The 25002-nt window shown below is 45.7% G+C and overlaps 1 protein-coding gene across 1 annotated transcript in view; it reads left to right on the forward strand.

Annotated features, from left to right (window-relative positions):
• Positions 1-25002, forward strand: part of fut8b (fucosyltransferase 8b (alpha (1,6) fucosyltransferase)) — a 73171-nt gene that overhangs the window by 25718 nt on the left and 22451 nt on the right. The window contains exons 2-4 of the mRNA XM_053445897.1: positions 15626-16248; positions 23608-23726; positions 24775-24937. Of these exons, the coding sequence (XP_053301872.1) occupies positions 16046-16248; positions 23608-23726; positions 24775-24937 (485 nt within the window). The 5' untranslated portion in view covers positions 15626-16045. The remainder of the gene's footprint in view (positions 1-15625; positions 16249-23607; positions 23727-24774; positions 24938-25002) is intronic.

Genomic DNA, 25002 nt, shown 5'->3' on the forward strand with positions numbered 1-25002 from the left:
AGTATGTCCACCCAGCTACTTTATTATATACATTTTTTACTCAAGAAAATTGTTTTGGTCACCAACCGGTGATTCACTATGCATGTACATGTTAAGACCGACCTCTGCTTCAAATCAATACCAGCGTGATGATAGAGAAACGGCCTCTGTCAGCGTCAGGCCTGCCTTTAAATGCTCCATATCATTGTGTGTGTTTGTGTGTGCCCTCAGCTGAGGATGTGTCCTGTGGAACTAAGAGAGTGGTCTATAGAGAGAGAATATTAGCAAAACACTTGACGACTGGAGACGTCCACGTTTGACGAGCTACTTCGGGAAACCCCGGTGGCAGCCACTTGACGACTGCACAGTAAACATTAAAAGGTCCACTTGTCGAGCTGCATATGCAAAGTAACACCTCAGAGCATATGGAAAGTATAAGGGACCTCTGTCATATGGGGAAATGTACAGTACATATCAGGCCCACGCTGTTTTTTCACATTTAAAATGGCGTAAGGAACTTTTGTTGGCCAATTATAATGTCAGATTTCTCAAGTCATGTTTCAAAAATAGCACATGGTATAATTGAACTGCTGTAACATACTGAACTCAAATATATGCAGTTGCCTGCCTACTTCCCTGAGCTGTGGAGTTTTTCAATAGAGAACATGAGGGAGAGGAAGGAGGCCACCTTAAAGAAAGCTTGAGTGTAGTGGAGAATCTAACAGGCTTCTTAAAGAAGAACACGGTTTAAATGTTGAATAAATTGATTAAAAGGGAAAACAGCCATACCCCAAAATCTAATGATGTCAAGGTCCATCTAAACAGGCATGGTTTTAAATAGCTATCTGGGCTGCAATGCACAAGAAGCCAGGTTCTCTGTGAAAACAAACAAAAACAAATCACATCTTCATAATCAGTGAAGGCAAAGTCATTACAATCAGTGTATACAAATCACAAGTATTTTTCTTTTGGTGGGGGGCATAATCCCTGCACCCCTCCCCTGGTGATTGCTTCCCCCCCCCACAGGCTGCCTCCTCCATATCCTTGTGGAATCCCCTGACTGAGGCCAGGCAGGAGTGCTGCATTGGCTAGTTTACATTCCACAGAGTCGGCTAAGCTTCACCAACCTCTCCTCTGCTCAGACTACATACATACAAACACACACACACACTGACACAAGCACGCACATGTACGACTCCCGTATGTCCATCAACCCATAGCTGCCCATCCCCCCCCCCCCCCCCCCCCCCCCCCCGGCACACAATCTGCCTCACACCAACCATGTATGCAGATAACAAATCAGCTCATCTGTACAATCAGACGGCCGCTCTCTCCCACACCTGGGTAGCCTTGGCAACAGCGTCACTTTGCTTCATTGCAGTGCCGGGTAAGAGGAAGGGGGGGGGTCGGTGGGGGGGAGGTTGCAGCACGGGGGAGCCAGTCAGTCCCAGAGGAGGGGCCAGCCAGTTTACAACTGTCCAGAGCAGCATAGACTTGACTTGACTCACCCTCCCCTCCCCCCCCCCCCCCCCCCCCCCTACCCCCAGAAACTAAGATTAGGAAGGGTGCGTGCAACTTGTCAAAGATCAACCACATGACCTGAGTTTATATGAAGGGGGGGGGGGGGCATGCCTGGACTGTGAAGAGATAACTGGTGTCTACTGAGCATCATCTGTGTATGACTCCTGAAGGAACCAGTAGGTTACCAGCTGTTTGCAGACTCTACAGTTCTACACATATTAATTTGAACTGGGCAGCTGGTCCAGGTAAATTAAAGCCTCCTCATGTTAATATCGGTTCTATATTTATTTTTGGCTTCCGTGATGTCGTTAACTGGTATTCATGCGTGTTTGTTTTTTTTCAAACAAAGATATTGAAGCTGTATTTGGCAACTTTGCACTTAAAGGTCAGGTGATCCTCCAGCGGTTTGATCCCTCCAGCTCATCCTGTCCAAGTGTCTTTGGGCCAAGAGGCTGAACCAGACGCTGCTATTATTAGTAGCTCGTTGCCATCGGTGTGTGTGTGAACAGGTGAATGAAAGACACGTTGTAAAGCCCTTTTCAAATAATGGATAAAAGCGCTGTATGAATGAAGCTATTTACATTTTATGATGGCTGCAAAATGTATATTTATAGTTATCACAGAGTAGAATGATTCTAACTGACTGTCTTTGTACTGGTGTTTTTTATGTAGAAGTGGTTTTATAATATTTCTCAAGAGAAGTCTTCAGCCATCACAATCAGTTTTTCAACATAAGTAAATCCCAACATCAAGATTTTCTTCCAGCAAACTGGCAAAATGTGATAATCATGCAAGTGGAGGATATTGGATCCGCTTTTTCATGTCATCTTTTGTGGTTGTAGGCTGCAGCAGTGATTGTTGTTTTCCTACACCCACGATTTAAAGCTGCCAAGCAGTGAAAGACTTATTGAACTAAAATGGTCATAACACACTGCACGTATGATGCAAGATGCAGGGGTTGGAAAACGAGTACGTTAATACTTTTAAACTGAAATGCAACATTGTGCAATAGACCCGCAATGAATGCCACTGTACCTTTTTGTGAGGCTTATGGTGTTTTATTCTTTTAGAGACTGTGTCAGAGAGATGCTGATTCGACTGTGCAGGCAATTTTGGGGTCACACTTGGTTGTAATGTACGATGCTTCTGTGTTTCTCCAGTGGAAAATAAATAACTTCCAACAGCAAAGTGCAACACAACACAAAGGTTTTACTATTATGCTGAAAAATAACTGAAAAACACCAACAACACCACAAACAGAACTACACAACCGCAAACTGCAGCCTTGGCAACAAAAATATATTAGCGCCTTCACCTATATATATTACAGGACTGTTGCACTGAGTTGCGTTAGACTTTATTCATCTTGTTTTTTTTTTTTCTCCACCTCTTGTATAGAGAAAGTTGCCACTTATTCAATACAGGTTTGGTGATCCTTGAACCGTAGCCTACACAAGATGCTGTAATGATAACCAACTGTAAAGCGTGTTTGTTGCACATTATGTTTGGGAGCGTGACAGTCCACTGAATTCCCCAGAGCCAGTTAGGAAACCTTGGTCTCATTAGCTTATAATAGAATGAGGGACTTTCCTGCCCGAGGAAAGATAATATATTGAGCTGACTAAATTAAATGTTAACAATAGTGCTGCCAAAATACAGCCCCTCTTCGATGTGGACACCCAGATGCAAATGAATGAAAACTACTGACAAACAAATGTTGGACTGAGGATTTAGGCGTAGTTTAGAAGTCGTAAACAAACATTCCCCTTGCCTCTGTCCCTGTGTCATTCAGATCAACCGGGAAATGCTGCAAACACCATGCGTTTGTTGATCCTAAAGAATACACAGTGAGCCTCTTGTGTGTGTGTGTGTGTGTGTGTGTGTGTGTGTGTGTGTGTGTTTGGGATGATTGTGTTGTGAGCTTGTGCGCCTGTGCATTGGTTTCCTTGTATGCTTGAGTACACTCGGGCTCTGTAAGTCCAGTCACCCCCTCCCTTCCAGTGTAACCCCCGGCTCTGGCGAAGCCACCGAAATCAAATCAAATCAAGTCAGACTCATTTCTTGTCCCCCTCCTCCTCTGAGGAATTTAGTCTGACGTCCCTGGCACCAACACAAATATAAGATGACATAAAGGCAGTGCATTTAAACATCCAGCGTACGTAACATGACAGAGGACACGTGTCTGTAACTCACACACACACCATGTACAGATAATTCAAAGCACTGGCATGTGACAGATTGTATTCATAATGTTCCTCCATTTCCACCCATATAGTCGTACAATGCCTAGTTGAAAGGACCTGTAGCCCAGCGTGTACATCTTGTTTCCAGTAGACAGCACATAATGAGAAAGCACCATTATGGGTCCAGCAGGAGCCTCTGTGCTGCCGCTGCCCCGACCGCTGCTGCCTCGGCCACTGTTACCCGTGAGGTCTCTCTCTTTGTTAGTTAAGGGGAAGAGCAGCCGCAGACGTCCCTTGCTCTCTGCTTGTTAGCCAGCAGTAATGACTAGGCGGTGGGGAGCCAGGCAACCAGGCCAAGGCGCTGGCAGCCCGTTCCCCTCTGCTGGCCCTCCGCTCGCTGACAGGATGGGGAACAGAAGCAGACACCACAGTGGACACACTGGGAGGATCAGATTCGACAGACTGAGGAGGCAAGAAGGGAGCGTAGGGGGAAAGGAGATTTTTGCCCGCGGACAGATCAAGACTGAACTATACTGACACACACAAGCACACGGGGTCCAGCTAGCACCCTTCATTCTAGATCAATGCTAGTTGAGCGTAGTTAAGATTAATGGGTTTGAAATGTGCCATGCAGGTCTGTGTGGTTCACCAGGATCATCCTTTTGTGATTAGATTTTCTTGGTTGTTAGAATTGGAGCATTTTAGCCACAGTATCTTCAAACAAAATCCAATCAGTACAACTTTTATCTCAAGTTACAAAAACAAAACCCTGCTTGTCGTTTTTTGGTTTATTTAGTTCACAAAAGAGGAATTTAGCAAATGCATTTCACGGCTCAGTTTTTTCTATGAGCTCATGCTTTAGTGGCTTCCAGATGGTCCATGGTTATCAATGATAAGAGATCTATACACACACTCATATCCTGTGTGCAGTGGCAGCGAGATATCATGGTGTCTGTTAATTGTGTTTTCATTACATCAGCAGATCAATAATTCAGAGACGGACGCACAAGCAGTCCGTGTAAAAAGGTAATATAGAAGCAATAACATGGAATTGCCTGTTTGTCAACATGCCCATTCCATGGCCTTCGTGAAGAGCAATGGTTACAACTCTTGTGTCTGCCATATGCATATAAATTTGTGGATTCAGATGTTGTATGGATACTAATATGCAGTTGAATGCACTCGAAGGGCCCATAAACAATGATCTGTATGAGGGAGAGAATCTGGATGACTTGCTGTTGTGTTGATTGCATTTTTCACACGCCAGAATTTTGGTTTGCTGAGTTGAAGATGAAGCCATCGATGCTGCCTGAGGGGCAGATTAAACAGCGGGGAAGCATTTCGTTGCTCGGCTTGACCAGTATCGATAGGTTTGCATGAGGTAGTTATTCAAGAGCCACACCAACAGGGCTCGGGAATGAGAAGAGGCAAAGGCAGGCTTCGCTTTTAGTAGTTCACCTCAAATTAAACGTATGGGAATTTATTTTAATGTCAGTACACTCGAGAACATGGCTGTCTTTTTCTATTTATAATTGTCATCATCATCATCATCATCGTCCACCACCCCTTCTGGTGGATTGCAGCTCAAGCTCAACGATGCACAAACCTCATCTGCACAAATGGCAAACAGGCTCTCCCTCTGGGCCTCGTTCTCCTGCCAAGTCCACCTACGTCCTCCCTCATCTGCTCAGGCCATCACCCCCTTTTAACCCTTCCTCACCCTTCCTCACTGCTCCTACTGTCGTTGCCTTCAAGAAGACTCATCCTTCGTCTGGACTGTTGACACAGGCCTTGTCTGTCAAGCACTGTGAACTTACTTGAATGGAACTGAGCTGAGCTGAGTGCAGTGCCGAAACACAATAGGCTGTGCATTATTGATTATGTTTGTGATCTAACCTTGGTGCACAGGAGTACTCTTTCCCCCTCTGTCCCAGTGCCCATGCATCATTTCTAAAAAAAAAGGCTGAAATATTTTGAGCCCTTAATGGAAAGTTGAGGGAACTGTAAGATATTTTTTATAACTTGTTTCAGTATTCAAGTTCAGCTCCCTCTGTTTACCCAGTTGTGAAAACTTGTTCTGGGCCTGTTAAAGGTCACCATGGCAGAAGGAGAAAATAGAGAAAGAGTCTGAAATGGGAGCAAAAAAAAAAGAGAGAGGTCCATTATAAATAGATGCCATCAATCAGGGGAATGTCCTTCATTTGGCATGCATCAGTCCTGGAGGGAGAAATGCATATTCAATGTTGAACAATGACTGTCAGTCACACCGCCTTCACCAGACCCATGACAGCTGTGCACAGTAGCTGGGCACAGACTTGGAGAATAGAGGCTCAAATTATTGCACAGGGGAACTGAGTAGGCAACAAACAGAAGAAGGAACAATCGAAGGAAGGAAGATTGATGGACTTCCCTGTGCCGTCTAGACGCGTGTCAGCACCATTGTGTAAGACAACATTACATATAACACCGCGATAATATCGAAGGTGTACAACATGGCTGACACGTAACGTCCTAGAGCACAGTGAAGGAGAGCTACACTCAGGTTGTCTCTCCACTAATCCTTGCAACTGGAAGAGCGGCAGGGCAGACACTGCGTTGTGGGTGTGTTATTGAATCAAGGATGCAGCTGCTCCCAGTTGGATCACAATGTTCTGCCAGCAGTTGAAGTGTTTAGTCTCTCCCTTCACTTTTAAGCGTTTACAAAGTCACATAGTGTAAACTCCTGCTCTGGCTCGACTAAGTCCTAATAAAGCCTCAGTGGGGCCTGCACAGGATAGAAGGAAAGCGTGTGAACAAATATTCCCCGTTTGAGGTGATGTGTGATATTTATTTCTCTATATTCCTTTGTGAGAGACGCAGCAGTAAAAGGTGGGATTGTGTTTGAACATGTGATTGCATCAGCTCGGCGTTAGCACTGGCCGGCACGCTGTGTATTGACTTCTCTCATCTGCTGTTAGTTAATGTGATTTGAGCAACAGGTCCTGGTTAGTGGCAGCCTGTGTGGAGAGGAGGCGTTTTTCTCAGGATCCTTTAATTGGAGGTCAGGGAAAACAGTGTGCCAGTATTTCTCTTTAATCGCATTTTCGGAAATTTCTTCCTCCAGAGGTGAAGTTTCCCTTTTTTTTTTCTCTCCCAGTGTTTCTTGTGTCTTCTTTATTGTACTCCAGAGGAATGCAGAGCTGTACCATTTAAGGCCAAGCCCGAATGACTACACTAAAAAAAGCCTGTGGTTATGAAAAGCCACTGTAGCCTGTAATTGTCAGTTGCATTACGCTAACAACCTATGGTGTATCCAAGTCAAGCGAATCAAGGCTGAATGCAGTGAATGTGAACAGCCTCTCCAGCCAAGCAGAATCACCCTGTCATCAGAATCACTTCATCCTTGATGACAGGGTTAGGGTTAACCCGCAACACCAGAATAAAGTCTTGTTGAAACGCTTGAATAAAATCATGTCAGCCATTGCTGCAGTGCTGTATCTCCTTCCAAATGAAGGTCCACACATGGAACTGTGACACATCTATACGTTCCAAACATTAACTATAAATTAGTCATTGACTACGACACTCACTAAACAGGTCCCATCAAGCTGAAGGGGTATTCAAGTGGAAGCTGATGGGCTCGGCAGACACACACAGTGTCAGATGTAGAGCCAGAGTCGAGGAGACAGAGGAGAAGTCAGGCGAACAAACAAGTATGGACCCAGAGCAGAAAACACAACCTGACTGCGACGAGGAGCTCTGTCAATATGGCTTCTGTTGTGACGCATGCAGGATGCTTCTGTGGAGGGACAGGGAACAGGCAGGAAAGATGGAAGAAAAAGGAAAGAGTGGTGTAAAACAAAGCTTATTATGTGCAAAAAGAGATCTTTGAAATTGGGCACAAGCCAGCCCAAAATCCAGCAATATCTGTCTACTCCACTCATCGCTAAGTTATGTCTCATCATCAAGTGAGGTAAAGTGTATTTTAACATTTTCAAACAATCCTGACCCAAAGCAAAGCAATTAAATGGAAAATTCAGTGCCAGCTCACTCAAGTCTATTCTAGGCAGGTCCCAGTGGATTTGGGTTTAAATGTCAAGCTCTAACAAAAATCTGTAAAGATGAGCAAGAGGAAATTGAGATGAAGCCAGCAACCAAAATCAAGCAGTAGGGAGTCGAGCAGAGAGTTGAAAGAAGGACAAAAAAAAAAAGATGCAGTCAGGCGGGAGCGCGGCACAAAAACACCCATCTCAACTTGTCAATTATTAATTTCCTAGTCCGCCTCAACATTTATTCATGCCAGTCGCCAGTCCATCACAGGGCCAATACGGACAGGCCAGTGCACGCAGCTGTGGGCAATTTCAGGGTTTCATTTCATCTGGCATGTCTTTGGAGTGCGAGAGCACCTGGAGGAAACTCAAAAGGAAGAAGAGACACGGGGGTGAAGTCGATGCAGAGAAATCCACAGCTGAGAGTTGGTGACTTCACCATCAGAGGTGACGTCCTGACTTTGAACTGCCGAGTTGTTTTCAGCATCTGCAGCAACGTCTTCAAACACATTTAATGCGAGGACGGAGCCACCGTAGAATGGATGACATTTCAAAGTGTTTGGAATGGTGCTTTTTCCCCCCAAAGATGAAGGCAATTGTTTGAACAAATGCTTCGGAAGTTATCTCGCAATCAAGCTGCCGGATATTTTTTCCCTCGCTTGTCTTGGAAAAGGCTCGATTTTGAGGCCCAGCTGAGGATGAATGAATTTGTCACTTGTTAATGCTGACGTGTTTTGGCAGTCTGGGGATTTAAGGTCACAGAGCAAAAGAGCTAAAGGTTGAAGACGAGAATGGAGGTAATGTAGCAGAGAGCGATGAATCGGTGGGAGCCGTGTGTTATTGCTGTTTATAGAACTCCTCCTCTGTATTAGTCAGGACTCGAGCCCCTTGGGGGGGAACACTCTTCATTCTCTCCCTCTGTCTCTGCATCTACAGCCGCCATCTTTCTCCCGATTACCACCTCCCTGGCTCCCACTTTTTCATTTTTTCCCTCTCTCTTTCTATGACTATTTTTTTCTTGGAGCTTTTTTCTGTCTGGGCATTCTTTTCCCTTTTCTCCTCCCTTCTCCTCTTCCTGCTGCCTAGTTCTCTGCTGCCACAGCTCTCCTCTCCATCTTTACCCCTCCACAGTCATTGCTGTATCATTTAATCCTTGGCCTCGGAGAGGGCACTTTTGCCTTGAGCCAGGATATAATGGGAGTTAACCACTGACGGTAAATTCTGCCGCAGAAGATGAGTGAGGTAAGTAGTGTTCAGGAGAATGGTACACTGCTTATAGTGTTGGAAATGTAACCTATTGCTCGAGAGGTAGCCGAACCCCCCCTGCTCTTCTCAATCCTGGGTTTAATAGAGGACGACAACAAGAGATCAGGACAATTTTTTCTCACTGTCCTCCTCTGTGGTGTGGTGTCCCCGTCACCGCCGGCTTTGGCACATTCTTTCTGTCTGTTCTCAATGTGGTGCCATTTCTGATTTCACTCTCTTTACCTTCCTGCCAAACTGTGGCTACAGTCCATTTCCGTGTGATTCATGATATTTGATCACTGGTTAACACAGCCGTGCAGCCGGTGTTTAAACTGGAAATGCCTGTTACACTATCACACTAATATTAAAGCACCCTTTCCCCCCGTGTAGCGCTCATCGTGGACTGCAGCCAAATGACATAGAACTGTTATCACAATGTGAGCCTGACCACTTCCAAGGCTTCTTTCAAAGGTCTGATTGTAATCTGAGCAAAATCCATATTCAGTGGATCTGGCCGTATCGCATTATGCGTCACCGCATATTCAGAAGATAAAAATCACACAATTTAGCACAGTGTAACAGTAGCTGCTCTCTCTCCCTGTCCTCATATTCCTCCTCCTCTCCCTCCCTGGCTACTGATTTATACTTCTGCTACTCCTACTTTTCAGTCTCTCTTTTCCTCGTGAGCATTCACACACTCATTAAGCCGCTTCAAAGTGACCGAGTGAAGGTTGGCACCCTCTGTATGAGGTCACCACAAGTCCTCCCCCCCAACACCCTCCCTCCCCCACTGCCTCCACCTCTCTGGCTCGTCCCGGGCACCCCCGGCCGGGAAAGGTCAGCCGTCACCGGGACTCATTATGAGGAAGAGAAACTGAACAGACAGGAAGTGTGTGTGTCTGTGTGTGTGTGGATGTGAGCAGGCGTAGAGCTCAAGCCACGTGGTTAAACCTTTTCTGTTTCTTATTAAGAACAATGGACAAGTTTCTGTGTGGCCTTCTCAGAGGAATATAGTTTTATCAACAATGTTTTGCATAAAGTAAATGATCAATTTGTGGTGATGCTTCATTTCAAGATTTCCTTCCAACTCTATGCCTGAATCAACACTTACTCTTACTTTCTCACACTGACACACACACACTTTGACACTTAATGTCCTTCGTGCTCCAGGCCTGATACATGCAGCTGCTTGAGTGGCACTGGCTGTTGCTCTTTTCCCAGTCATTCTCAATGACCCTCTCTGACACAGTGAATTTACAATGCTGTCCTTGACCACATCTCTAAGCTCTGTGGTAGGCTGTCACTCGTCAGGTGACACATTGGGTTTTTGTGGTCCCTGCACAGGCCTACATTTTTTATTTGGGCATAAAAAGTAATAAAACTAAAGAATGATTGGTGTGTTTTTACTGCTAATCACATGTTCCTCCGTCCCAATTAAAAACCTGTTTGCATAAACCATCAGCACAAACAAATCGCAACCCCTCCCTCCCTCACACACAGACACACACGTAGCAGCAGAGCCAAAGAGTTTGTTTGTGTGTGTGTGTGGGTGTGTGTTTGCCTATCTGTGTGTCACCGTGTGAGTGTGCGTGTGCACGTGTGATTCCGTGTGCATGTGTATCCTGCTGTCAGCGAATTCTCCACAGAGATAACCTTGAAGGAAAGGCTGTGTGCTCGGCTTTGATACCGAAAGCCAAGCTACCGCGGGCTCAGCGGTGGCAGGGCTGGAACTTCTCCGAGACCTTTAGCCACTTCTGCGAGACTTAATCCCAAAGTTGCGATGAGGTGGGCGGGCTTCAGTGCTCTAGAGGGAGAGCTGCTCAGACGGCTGGTGCCAGAGGATGAAAGTGTGTCACTCTTTGAGAACAAGACCGTCTTCAAAAGGAGCTGACAAATATTTGTACGTTGGCCTGAATGCTGTTTCAAAGAATGCTTTTCTGTGCCAATAATGCACGTACTATTCTATAAACCCCTTGATTTGAATTTCAGTTCACGTTTTTAGAGCAGAATTGTGTTACAGTCTGTTGCATCACAGCAAGAAGGTTCCCGGTTTGAATCCCAGTTTGGCCAGGGTCTTTCTGTGTGGAGTTCACATGTCGTCCATTCTGGGTTCTCCCATGTTTTCTGTGGGTAGTCTAGCTTCTTTCAAAGACATGCAGATTAGGGTTAATCTGCATGTCGTCCTCGCCCCCCCCCCCCCCCCCCCCCCCCCCCCCCCCTTTCTAGACCCTCAAAGGATAAGCATTATAGATAATGGAATAGATAAATAATCCATTGACACAAAAAGGATGTCATTTTTCTGCAATAAGTATGGTGCACTTTGTACGTCATGCGTTTTACTCTCTCGGCTCAACATCCCTCTGCTGCCTTCTCTCTCTCCCCCGGCTTGTCCCCCACACCAGGCTTCCACTCTGCTATTTAGCCCAAGATAATGGACTCCTGCACGTTCAGCTCAGAAATGTTGTAAAGTAAACAGCAGCTCATGAAATATTCACTGCTCTCCTGTATGTGTGTGTGAGGGCGCACATCTGTGTGTGTATCTGTGCATAAAACACCGGAGCGGCCCGAAAAGCGAAGGGTGTCTCCGCATCTCGGCTCTGAGCCAGCTGAGAAGCGAAAAGAGAGCGCTGGGAGATGGAGCACTCTGCTGCTGAGTGAGTCAGATGTTTGCTGATATTCATATTGCAAAAAATCACGGAGTCACACTCCAAATTTAATCGTGATGTTTTTGTTGCAAATGGCAGGAAACAAACATCTCAGGATACAGTCCTCCTCCCTGAAGCATCTGTGTTGTTTTCCCATGTTGCTGCTTTTTTGTGGAATAAATACATTTTGCTCACTTTTTAAGTGCCATCTCCCGATTTATATTTTTTTGTCTCCAGAAGTGTTGAAATGTGTCAAGCCTTGTGTTCCTGATACTAGTGTGGTCCATCCCTTGGGAACAAGGCTAGAGGCTGAAAGGTCACTGGCTTGAACCCCGGACCAGCTGAGAAAATAACGAGTAAACCTGCTCGGTGGCCATTTGTTTGAAACTCTTTCCACCCCAGGCAACCATCAGGTTAAAATGAGTGTGGCTTAATGGCTTTAAATAAGGCTTGGTGTTTCTCAGAGAGAGTTGGTGTTAAAAGATTCCAGTGACAGCTGATGTTTCAGTTATTGATACACCTGCGAGCTGCCCCTTGGTGAGGGGGAACGCTTTATTCCTTCCAAATAATCGTCTGCTCTACAGTCATAGGTCACATTCAGTTTCATTCAGTAACGAGATAACATTGTAACTACAGATGTGTAAACACCTTTTTCAATTTTTTTATTTTTTCCCCATTGGCATTGTACTTGTCCCTGATCGCCTCTGTTTGTTTCCGGACACGCACTCTAACACAACATATCTATCTCACCACGTGACATATACACCTCAGGGCTCCCCTCCTGGTGTTCTCAACCTGTAATGTCCGTGTTGGAATAACGGGAGCTGTCCTTCAGGTGGGCCTCATGGCAGTGCTCACCGCCTGGAGACCGCTACCCGCTGACATGTGACCTTTGCTGCGGCCTGAGTCACGTTGAGCAGTGAGAAGAGGTCGTCTGTGCCGATGCCTCGGGTTCCTGTCTGCTGCTGCGGCACAGGGGCATTTTGTGGCAGCGCTGACAGGCCGCCCCGTGGTTCCACCTGTACCACGCCAGCCTCTGCCCTCCGAGCCGTGAAGGGCACCGTGAAGGGCATAGATGATGAGTGATGATGTCGGAAACTCGAGGTTGAGGGGAAGATTTGGGGAGTGAGTGTGTAGGTGGTGCAGATGAGAGGTCCAATTTCTGAACCGCATAGGCCTACTTATTCCCATCCAGCCATAAAGTACTAGAGGAAACAGTCACGTATTTCATTTGGTCTTGAGTAGTTTAGGCTTGGCAATCATATTTCCACTTTACTTGGAAGAAAGAAGAATAAAAAAGAGGTACTATATGAACAATTCTCTAACATCCTCCGTCAGCACATGTGTCACTGGCACAACTTAGAAACGATCACGCCACAATAGGGAACTTTGACATTATTATAATTTATATCATGTATGTGGCCCTGTGTTCATGGCAACTCAAGGGCAGATGTGAGAGTTTTCGATAAAAAAATGCAAAAATCTGCGTTTGGCTCCCTGGCTACCGTATCTCTGGTGGAATATTACACTGCCAAATCATTATCAGTGGAATAAATTGTAGTTGAGTATTACTTTCTCTTTAATAAGACCACGTTCTGCTGACACAGGGCTCGATAGATGTCTCCTCATTCTTTTAGTTACAACGCAGCAATCTCAAGCTGATGAATGAGGGGCCGTGATCGTGTTTCTCTGCTTCTTTACGACTTTATCACAACCAAGGCTGAGCTGAAAGGCGTATTGAAGATGAACAGTAAAACCTCACTCCGCTCGTTTTCCAAAGCCATCGACTGGAGTTGATAATTGTCATAGAAAAACAGAATCAAGTAATCATCCTTCAGGATTTGTATCTTTTGAGGTGGTTAACAAATTAGCCCATTTTGAGTCACTTTCACTTTCCAGCATTTTTGTATTTGTGTTACCTTCATGCAGATTTCCAGCCTGCATCCATGTTGTGTGGAACAACAGAAAACCTGCCATCCAAATGATGACACATTTTACTGTAAAGAATAAAGATTTGATTTGCAGCATAATGTAGTAAAAAACGTTTTCTTTTATAGTTGCACGGCCCTACTTTGTGTGACAGTGTTATAGTTACGTACACAGCAAATTTTTTCCTTCTTAGCTTTGGCAGTGTACCAGGTAGACCATTAGGACTATGCTGGTGTTGATAAATTGGGTTTGACTGACAGCTCCACTCTCCTGTTAAGTTTTTATCACCCGTTTTGGGGGTACGACTTGTTGAGCAGTTTCATTCTTACTGGTACTTAAGAGTTTTGTGACATCATAAATTTTCGCCATCGGTCGACACATTTTCATCGTGACCAGGTCCAATCAGCCCGTGTAGTAAAATGATACCGGTGTGGGTGAGCAGAGATTTTGGACATGCGTAATTTTCTCTCACTCCCGTTCTAATATACTATGCTAGTAATGTATTATTAGCGTGGCTTTACTTTCAAGTATATCCAGAACCCATATCCTACTTGGTCGCAGTTGCGTGCCTCATCCAACTCTTTTATATTTATATGTTTTATTTTGTTGAGCACAAACATCATTATGGCTCATCAAATATAGTGACGAGAGTTGTTGCAGCCTGCTTTTTACTGGGGTCCCAGTTGTGCGGAGCTGGTGGAGTGCCGCCCTCTCACAGCTCTTATTTTCCATAATAAAACACAGCTCAGCACATCCTCGTGCTGCATGAATAAAGAGGAGCCACCTTCCTGTCAACCCAGGTTAGTCACAACAGGAGCCCGGACGAGGAAGCGGCGACTGCACAGATTTCACTAATCCCATATCACTCAATAAGAAAAGAAAGGGGAATAGTTTCCTCCTCATTGTTGTAGTGATCTAGGCAGTTTACACCAGTGAAGCATGAACGTCATTACAGCACGGAACCCTTTATGTTCTACATAACAAATATTGTGCCATGGCAAACATGGTGAGCTACTGGTAACCCAGTCCTGTGCTGCCAGGAGGAGCAGGAACACTCTTCTCTATCTTGAACACTCTCAGGCAGAAACACCAGAGAAACGGCAAACACGTCACTCATCCTCACCACACCACCACTACTCTCTTAAAGTCTAAGATACCTGATATAATTCCAGTGTGCTGTGATACATACTCGAAGATGATAGCACGCACACACACACTTGGATGTGGCGCACACGCCCCTGCCAGTCTTCATTTCATCGCACGACTGGTCCCAGTTGCGTGGTAGGGTTTCGTTGAGGAGTTGACAGCCAAGGTTTCTTCATAAACCCGGCACGAGTCCATCTCCGTCTCCCCCACTGCTTTGAGATGAGGGGAAGTGATGATCCAGGGATTTTTTCCTTCTCCCTGCTCCATTGATCTCACAGTATCACCTTGACAATGTGGCCTTATGTCACGTAGGCAACGAGGAAGGCAGCGAGCTCACAGGAAGGAGAAAAATACTTGAGGAGAACTTTGTGGGATTTAGTTGTCTCTAAACAAATCCATTAATCGCCAGGCTTTAAATAATAGTGTGGGGAAAAAGTGTTGGAAATGTTTTGTATCAGGTTGTGGACAAGGATGCAGTGTGGGTTGTTGGGGAAATAACAGATGTGACTTCTCTAGGTGTGTGTGCGAGAGCTTTCAAGAGACATGGGTGTGTGTGATTGTTTGTGGACCAAGTGTGTTTGTGTGTAATGTGCAAGCCGGCAGGACGTGGAAGTGGAACATCCCTGTACTGCCTCGACAGCACTGCAGCACAGCTCAGGGACTACAAGTCACTATGTAAATGCAAATTGCAGTGTCATGCTGATCAATCCTGTAGGCTGCTGAGACAGGGTTATGTCAGGACCAGTCAGTGGTGTCTTGGCTGTGTCTGTCGCTCTGTCTGCCCTGCTCTGTGCACGCTCGCTTTCTGTATATCACATGATTTGTAGTATTCGTCAAACCGTCTAGCTGGCCTATCCCTCAAATGGATTTCATTTGCTGCTATTTGAACTAGACAAAACGTTGTGCAATAAGCTCATCTAACCTCCCATGTCTTTCTTTGATTCAACAGGATGCAACACCAATAAAAAGAATCCTGTGGGAGTGGAAGGCAGCAACAAGACGTTGTGGGACACACCCGGGTCAACACGGAGCTGGGTGGAGGGGAGAAGACGTCAATCGCGCCACCACAGCACAGACTTCTCACCATGTTAGCCATGCTTTAGCACACACAGGAAGGACTAGCTCATCTCTGGAGAAACACCATCTGCCTTTTATCAAACACTCCAGAGCCACAATTGCACGCATCTCCCACTCATCCGTCATTTACTGAGCGCCGCCCTCTGCAAAGATGCCGATGCCAAGGTTGATGCTAGGGCACTTGTGGTGACGGGGGCACAGAGTGTGTGCGCACATCCGGCAGGCAGGCCGGTGGGTCGGTGGGTGTACAGGCACACCAAGAGGCTTTTTCAAGGGCGGGCGTGGTTGAACCATGCGGCCCTGGGCGGGGTCATGGCGTTGGATTACCCTGGTGCTGCTGGCCTGGGGCACACTCCTCTTCTACATCGGCGGCCACTTGGTGAGGGACAGCGACCATCCGGAGCGGTCCAGCCGGGAGCTCTCCAAGATCCTGGCCAAGCTAGAGCGGCTCAAGCAGCAGAATGAAGACCTGCGGCGCATGGCCGAATCGCTCAGGTAACAACTAATGCTGTTTTTTATGCAAATATGTACTAGTATGCCTTTTTTTTTGTTGGTTGCACATCATCATATGCTGGTGTGGATATTACCTGGATTTGTGAAACCTGAATACTATTTGGAAAGCTGTGATTGAAACCAGTGCAATGTAGTGGAATGTGTGAAAACAGTATGTGCTCTCCTTCATTCATAACTGGTGCCAAATCCAGACAGAGGTAACTACAAGAAGAATAGTCTTTTCAAGTTTGATTTGTATTTGCGGGCGATGTTTCATCAAAGTTCAGAAAACGTTTTCATCACTGCACAAACTACAACTGTAATACACCCCCCTTTAGCCATCCTGGTCAGGATCCTTCTGCGTTTCGTTAAAGTTTAAAGGGCTCTAGTGCAATTCATCATCTCCCTTAGATTTTTGCAAAGTCCAGCAATTAGATTCAGCCTCGAGCTCCCCGCTAGTCCAATCAGAGTAATTTCACAAATGTCAGAATGTAGCAATGAGATGATTGTTTCTGCTGGTTTTGTGAAAATGTAATCAGCATCTGATTAAATTAGCTCCTTCTGTGTGACATACAGTTAACAAATGGTGCCGCGAAGTTTCATCAAAAGCTGATCAGTAGTGTCAGACAGGCTAGGTTTGACAGACAGATGGATTGACTGTCACACTTGTTATTTTGGCAGACAATAGCACATCATACAAGCCCATTAACCACACGGTGTCTTTCACGCAATCAAGCTATGTGTAGTGGAGAGACAGATGGTGTTGCTCTTATCTCCGCACACTGACGGTATTCCTCTTTACACATTAAACACTGGGTCTGAACGCAGGCGGGTGCATCCCTGAGCATACATGCATGTGCGGGGATTGCAGCACTGTGTCCTGGTGTGCGCCACATTAACTGGGAACTTCAGGCTTCAGATGTTGCCATTGCTGCTCCTCTGTGATATCCAGATTCACTTTGATGCGAGGCCCTCGTCAGCGCACACAAACATAAAAAAAACACACGGACACGCTGCTTCAAGCAGCTGGTCCCTGATTAAATCCCTTGCTTTGTAATTATTCAGAATTGGCAGAAAAACAAAGGTGGAATTCATGGCATATAAAGAACAAGTGCAGCTTTCAGTTGACCAGAGTCCAGATGGGTCCCCGACACACTGCATGCTTGCTGCTTGTTCTTGAGTTCGCCTGCTGATCTGGGACCGAGGCCTCAGCAGTTGTTTATGGGGGCCCGCGCTGCAGTGCCTTCTCAATTCCCTCTAAACTTCAGCTAAGTATTCGGCTCAGCAGGTCAAAAAGAAGGCTACTGGCACCAGAGGTTAAGCTTCATGAACTATCTGCATAGACAGGGGTCGGTTTGTCTGATACAGACCCAGGAGAGAACCATCACCTCCTCCTGCAGTGTCCTTTATCCTTATATTGGGGCCCTAATGGACGCAAAGAGGAGGTTGGGAAGGTGCCCATCACTCGTGCCATAGTCCCTCCCGTCTCAGCTCATTGCATTCTCCGAGTCCCCTCCTTCACCTCTCCTCTCCTCTTCCTCTTTCCCCCCCTCTACTAAAATGCTGACAGAGGCAGGGTGCCAAGCCAGACTCCAGCCAGCAGGTTGTCACAGACTGACTGACTATGTAACAACTCACTAACTCGCTGATCGACCCTCTCCATGCATGCCCAACTCGATTAACACGTTGTGCAGAATCTGATTGGGACTAAGAGCATGACCCCTCTGGCATTTTATAATAAAAGTCACCCAGAGACCCCAACCTTTGCATTAATGCATTCATTTTTCATGAGCGGCCTCACAGAGATTTAAACCAATAAAACTCAAATTATTACACCTCTGTGCCGGCATGTTATGCAGCAGAAACCCACTTCAACAAGGCTGATATATAGTTTAGAGTAGGGTTTAACTTGGTTAGTGTTTTTTCACTAGAGACTATCTTATTGATCACAAATTGTAAATTGAATTGATTCAAATTAGTATCACCCGACTGGCCTGCGGATTCACTCCAGTGATTCAGTTATTCAGGCCGTTAGTGAGTGCGTTGAGTGACAGGCACCGTGCCAACCCACCAATCACCCAGCGGCATTAATGAGAGGTGAGCACTAGGTTGACTTTGCTTAGTCTGTCTGGCTCCGCCCTCTCCGCAGCTGTCAGTCACCTCGGGCACGGAGCCACGGCTGCTGCGGAGACAATGACACGTGCCAGCCGGATGGTGCAACATCGGAGGGATCGAGGGGTCGAGAGTGACAGCTGGGCTGAGCGATGAGGACCTGATCGATCCCCCCAGGCATGCCAACACAGGGATGGAGGGAGGGAGGGGGCAATGCAGGGAAGGCAAAGAAGTGGTGAGCATGATGGATGGCGTGAGGACTGAACTAAGTAAAGAGCAGCAAGGAGGAAATGGAAAATGAGGACTCAGGGGGCAAGAAGATTTGCAGAGACCACAGTCATCGCGCTAATCTGTTTTATATCTTACTCTAGCGTAGTTCAGTGCCAGCATGATGAGATGTTTGGCGTTGTACAATGCTATCACAAACTAGGTGATAAAAGGCAATGTTGCACACTTTTCTGCGCGATCATGAATTGATTGTCTCTTTAAGTTGACCTGTTACAGTAAATGGTGTTAAGTGCGCTGCACACTAATGCAAATAATTACTTGCACATGCAGTACCACATGACCGGGTTCACGGTCAGACAGAGAGGAGGGCAAGATTAATGCAGATACTTTTCTTTGCTCCAGTGGAATTGTCTTTTAATGGAGCAGGCCATTGACCATTAGACCTCAATTAGTCTCCTCTGTGCCCTTGTGTGTTTTATGGTTTGCTTCTAGCAACATTAGCTCATTAAGATCTACACATGGCTCTTTTTCCATACGGCAAACTCATTTGGTTTCTTCCCTTTCCAGTTGCATGGGAATCTAAATGTAAACTGTAGAAACAGATGTTTGATAGTTTGAATGTGAAGTAGCCACTCTCTCACTTGTATGTAAGGTGACAGTGAGAGGACTCATTTGTCCTGTTAGGGTTTTCACGGCTCCACTAAACAGACGTCTGCTGCTAACCCTAACCTGAATTCGCACCGCCCTGTCCGGCACTCAGGCCGGGTAAGGGAAGGTCTTCTATTACACGCAATCACACAAACACACAATAGCCCCATTGTGGGATCTGTGGTCAGGACATCTATGATCTATGATGATATCAACTAGGGCTGAATCTGGTGTCAAAAGCATGTGAGGCAAGATTGCACCGTTCAGAATCCGTTTCCTTGGAACTGTACCGTTTGAGTCAGTAAGGAAGGAGACTTACAGATGAGACTAACTGATTCCATGCAATGCAGAAAGATTCACACAAACACAACAGACACAACTAGAATTGCACTCAGTAGAGAACATGCTTCCAGCGAGGCTTCGCAGTCGCCTTAAATTAAATTAAACCTTACAGCTAAGGCCACTCAGCTGCACACATTGGATGAAGTGACAGGTTTCCAGTCTTATTTGTTTCCAAAAGCGGCTGAGAAAGTTTATAATCCCTGTGAAACCACATTTAAATCGACTCGTCACAGATTTTTATATGAATTTGCACAAAATTGCCCACACTCATCAATAGATTCACACATAGTTCACAAAAAATCCAATCTTGCAAAGTTAAAGAGAGGGAAAATAATTCCTTGATTCGCCTTCAATCCGTATCTGAAGGATCTGCCTTAGCAGAGATGATAATACAATTGATACAGGACCCACAATATTCCTATTGTTATAATTTCAATTATAACATTCCTCACAGGCCAAATTTGACCAGTTCTAACTGGTTTTCATGGTGATTTGAGTCTTTTCCACTAATTTGTAGTGTTTGCTTGTGTCTTCCCCTTGCCACATTCCTGTGGTTTACTAGCTTGACTTATTGGAGTCAAGTGGTTTGTTGCACCAAACCGTCTGTTCCCAGAAAATGGCTGAAACATAGCAGTCAAGTCTTTGATGCATCAGAGTGAGGCGATGCACATATGCGCACATACGCAGGAATAGCAAATCAAAGTTACCCCTTAATCTAAAGTCAAATTGTGTTCATGTTCTCTTCTTTCATCTACACCTCCCAGAACATTTCACATTGGCATCCATATGTATGGTTTCCCCAGCCCAGCACATGGGTCTTTCCTTTTGAAGTCGACCACAGTATATTAAATCTCACCACGGATATCTGCTTGCGTCGCAGTGCCACCTAGGCCCCCACCGTTCAGTCGTCTCCGCCCGGGCTCTGATCACCCTGTGAACTTCACGGTTACTGGGTGCAGGGGCGGGAGCCAGTGAAGCGACAGCTGGGGCTGCATTTCAGAGGAAACTGGGTTACATGCTAAACCTCACCTGCTTTCCGACTCGGTGCGTAGTGCCGGTGGGTCTCATCACCCCCCTCTGCTTTCCTAGCTTGTCTTTCCCTCTGCAGTATCTCCACCCCCCCCTGCCTCCCCCAGAGTCAGAGTTTTTCCTCATCTGTTACCTCTCAGTATCGTTTGATTAAGACGCTGTTGAATCCAGCTGCCGCCGCGTCTAGTCTCCGCTGCAGATCCTCTAGAGATACCGCCAGGAATCATTTGTGTATGGTGTTTTCCTCCTTCCTGTGTGTGTGTGTGTGTGTGTGTCTGGGTTTGATGCCACTGATTGTTTGGATTTATTTTATATCTGCATATATCTTGGTTCAGGATGCTTGTGTTTTGTGTCTCAGCAGTTTATGTTAGCTAACCTCTGTGCCACATCTCTGCTCCTCAGCCTGTTCTGCCCTGCCCTATTTCTTCTGCCTTGGTCAAGGGAGTCATCACGCTGCCTTATATATGACAAGTTTAGCAGCACTTAAGACCCCTGGGAAATGATGTCACTGAGGAAATATTCCTACTTCCTGTGGCGTTATGTAACTAGCACATAAGGGTGTGGCCTTTTGGGGGATCCCGTTGAATATTGTTTAAACAGACTTAGCGGTGAGTATAGAGAGTAGAGTTGATTCTCCGAGTGGAAAAGCACCTGGGTCTAATTTCCAAAGATCTGTGTCATGCAGCTGAAACGGGAGCACCACGGATTTCACAAAGGAAACAAGCGTGAATTTAAGACATTCATATAAACATCCGTTAGGCCTCGGAGGTGTGGAAAGATTTATCCTTGTCCATCACACGGTTACATAATGTTAAGAGTGAGAATATCCTCCCTTTCCTCCTCAGTTATTTCCATGGCTTTGAAGCACAACGCTCAGTTAGTGCTCAGTGATGTGAGAGGCCGGGACTTCGGAGTAACCGGGGCTTGAACACTAAAGGGGGAGTTGTGCAGCGAGAAGGGCTGCTGCAACTTTAAAAAGTCTCATCTTTATGCCTGCCAGCGACTGATGTTCTTCACTCAGGGAGCAAATTGAGTTTGCATGCCTTGATTACTCATTAACATGGCCTTTGCAGCACTCCACCAATGCCCCTGTGCATTCAAACATTTTCCATTTTTAATAGTTTTATGTAGAGGAACCGATATAGCAGAATGTCAGTGGCAGCTTCTTTTTTTCTCCTGGGCGGATTTGAACTCTGTGTTCTGTGCCTGAGCGATTGCTATTTTGTGTTTTCATGACAAGCAGTTACTACACGGTGGTGTGAAAATGCTTATTCACAGCTCTTATATCTATTTATCAAGGAGCCATAGTTGGCAAAAAAAGCTGAAAATATACAATAATAAATAGATACATCGCTCCTTAAAAGATGGTGTATTGCATTAAAGTAGAGGGCATTTAATGGACAGAAAAGCTACACAGAAATCAGCTGTGAATTTACAAAACCAAACCAGTATCAAGCTTTTGAGCTCATGTTCACATTCAATCCAGAAACAGCCACAGAGAGCTTCAGAAATGAGTTGTACCGTGGCTCTGTGACAAGCAGCCCTGTGAATTATCCGTTGTCTGGGATCTGTGTTTGTTCCTTCAGTCCCTCCTCACACATCGTAGAAGGAAGAGGCCACCATGGCCACTGCAGCATTAATGCAGCATAGATTATGCGTGGTAATCAGAGGGGATTTCCATTTGAGCCTCTTTTAAATGGTCGAAGTGAAGTAACAAATTAAAGTTAATCTATTTACTGCACATGAATAGATTTAATGTAAGAGTGTGTGTTTTTTCTATTTGTAAGTTATTATTATCCTTTGTACAAAATAACTCAATGTTATGAAATAGCATTGTTAACATGTAGAAAAGTTAGCAAGGCCTTTACCTGGGCTATATAAAGTTTGTAACACTCGATTCCTTTTCAATGGCTTTGATTTCTTCCTTCTTCTATACAGCCTGTTCAGTGGATGTTGCAGTAGGATGTAGAGCTCCGGTGTTTGTACAATGATGTAATGCAGCCGTCCATGATTCTTGAGCTCAAAATAAATAAACCAGGACAGAGCTCCAGGAGGCTGCACTGTGGTGTCTTAGCAAATGAACTAGACTTTTCGGTGGTGAACACTAAAAGACGCCTTCACAGCTGCATGTTCACTGCAGCTATTTGACTCCAGATGAGACCCGCATGAGCCCACATGAGGTCCAGCATGGATCTCATGAGTCTCGTAAACATTCTCTCTTCTTCTCCGAACTCCTGCACCTCGTTAACGTCTAAAAAAGACGAGGAGCTGCCAATGTAAAAGACGGGGAATGCTGCAAACGCGTGGCCCGCAGTATTTCCCCACAGATTTATGGAGAGACAGATTTAATTTTTATGGTGTAGGAGGAATTTCACAATATTTGCAAAACAGTCAACCTGTTTTGTTTTTTTTCAGATTGCAAATCATGAGCAAAAACTAATTACAGCCAGTGATGTGCATCCTGTCAGTGTTCAGGAAGGTTAATATTGAAGTCTATATAATGTGGTCTGTTTTGAATGGTGTCTGTCACAAGATAATTCATCCATGGCGCTGCCACACCAAAATGTAAAGAGCAAAAAACTGGGGGGTTGTGAAGATTGCAGAGATTAATCTTCGTCTAGTATGTGTTGAGATTGAATAATCACATGATGCAAGGTTTTTGTGAGGGTCCAGTAACTTTAACGTTAGGTTAGTGGTGTTTACTTCACGAGTGACAGCAATTTAATTACTTTTAGAAATTCAGGAGGTGTCGGCAAACATCTGGTCAGAGTTTAGGATTTGCTGCTTTGCTGTGTTACATCATTATGGATTTATTGTGTTTTGTTATCCAACTTTTTCACTGAGTAAGCTTTATTAAATGTTCATCACTTACATTTACCCGTATACAGCTTTACTATTTCAGCTGAAGGTTTTTCCAAAAATATATTTTCTCCTCCTCCGATCAATTCAGACACGCTCCCATGCTCAGTCACCACAACCTCTGCCTGTGTCTTTCTCCCCCAGGATACCAGAGGGTCAGGCGGAAGCCGGGTCCTTGGCCGCCGGGAGACTTCGCTCTCTGGAGGACCAGCTAACCAGAGCCAAAGAGAAGATCCACAGCTTCCAGAAACTCACTGGCGACGGTAAGCAGGGCAGGGCCACCTAAAAGGTTTGTGGGAAGGATTTGGCACAGTGCTTGGAAATATGAAAGCATCGGTTTTGAAGGTGTGGGGGCTCGACTTTTTATGGTAGGAAACCAGTCGGTGGCCTGCAGCGAGAATCTCAGTCTTGTCCAGTGTTAAACCTGCTGTGGCTCAGCAGCGATGAGCCGTGCTGTCAGACGTGCAGGTTATGGGTATATTTGCTGCTCTAAGCGGCAGTCAAAGGTTCAGGGGAGCTGTCAGGTGAGTGGGGAAATGTGTGAATGAAGTGGAAGCGGTATGAATGCCCCGACGGCAAATAGGGAGAGCGGGAAGGAGGGAGGAGAGAAAAGAGACGGACAGAAAAACGAAAATAAAGAAGGACATGTGAGCGCGAAGGGCAGCACAGGGTCAGCCTTTCCATCTTGCTGCAGGGGAAGAAAATGCTAAAAATACCCTCCAGCTTTTTCCACCAAGGGAGGGAGCCAAGAGCGAGTGTGAGATAGGAAGGTTAAAAAAACAGTGATTTTTTTTTTTCCTTCTCCACCACCTCTTCTCCTGCTCGAGGCTGTTTCCCCTCCCTCTATTTTCCTTTTTTCTTTTTTCATTTGCGCTTAGCAGAAACCAGAGCAGGCAGCTGTGCTTCCATGTGGGTTACTCAACATTGTTTTGCTGGGACGGGGTATAGAGTTCTTTCCTGTTGTTTGAACCTTGTGAGGCTAAAACAAGAGAGAGAGAGAGATGAGACACAAACACCGGGATCAAGTAGTCTTTAATTGGGTCAAAGCAACACCTAAGGACAAAGTATGGAAATAAACATTTTCATGGTTGGTTAAAAATGAAACCTTGCTTTGGGCCTTTAGCCTATTTACACCTGCTGGCCTCTGCCACTCCCCTCTTCCTCCAGGCTGTATTCCCAAGGTGGTGCCGTGAGGTTAGCGTCATTGATTAATTGTTTGAGATCGTACTCGTGCCTCAAATGTCACACCAGCTCTGGATCTTTGTTATGTTGTGTTTTGTTGTGAGCTCTTCTCTCTTACCTCCGCCGCAGGCCCCGGCCCCACTCAGGAGGAGCTGCGGAGAAGCGTGGAGAACGGCATGAAGGAGTTCTGGTACTTTGTGCGCAGCGAGGTGAAGAAGTTGACCACCGTCGAGCCCGGCGAGAGGCAGAAGTACGCCGACACACTCCTGCAGGACCTGGGACACCAGGAGAGGTGGGCAGAAATGTTTAAAATAAAGGAAAAAGAGGTTAAAATGTTCTACAAGGATAATTGGGGAA

This window comes from Pleuronectes platessa, chromosome 17 (assembly GCF_947347685.1).
Source record: "Pleuronectes platessa chromosome 17, fPlePla1.1, whole genome shotgun sequence".
NCBI lineage: Eukaryota > Metazoa > Chordata > Actinopteri > Pleuronectiformes > Pleuronectidae > Pleuronectes > Pleuronectes platessa.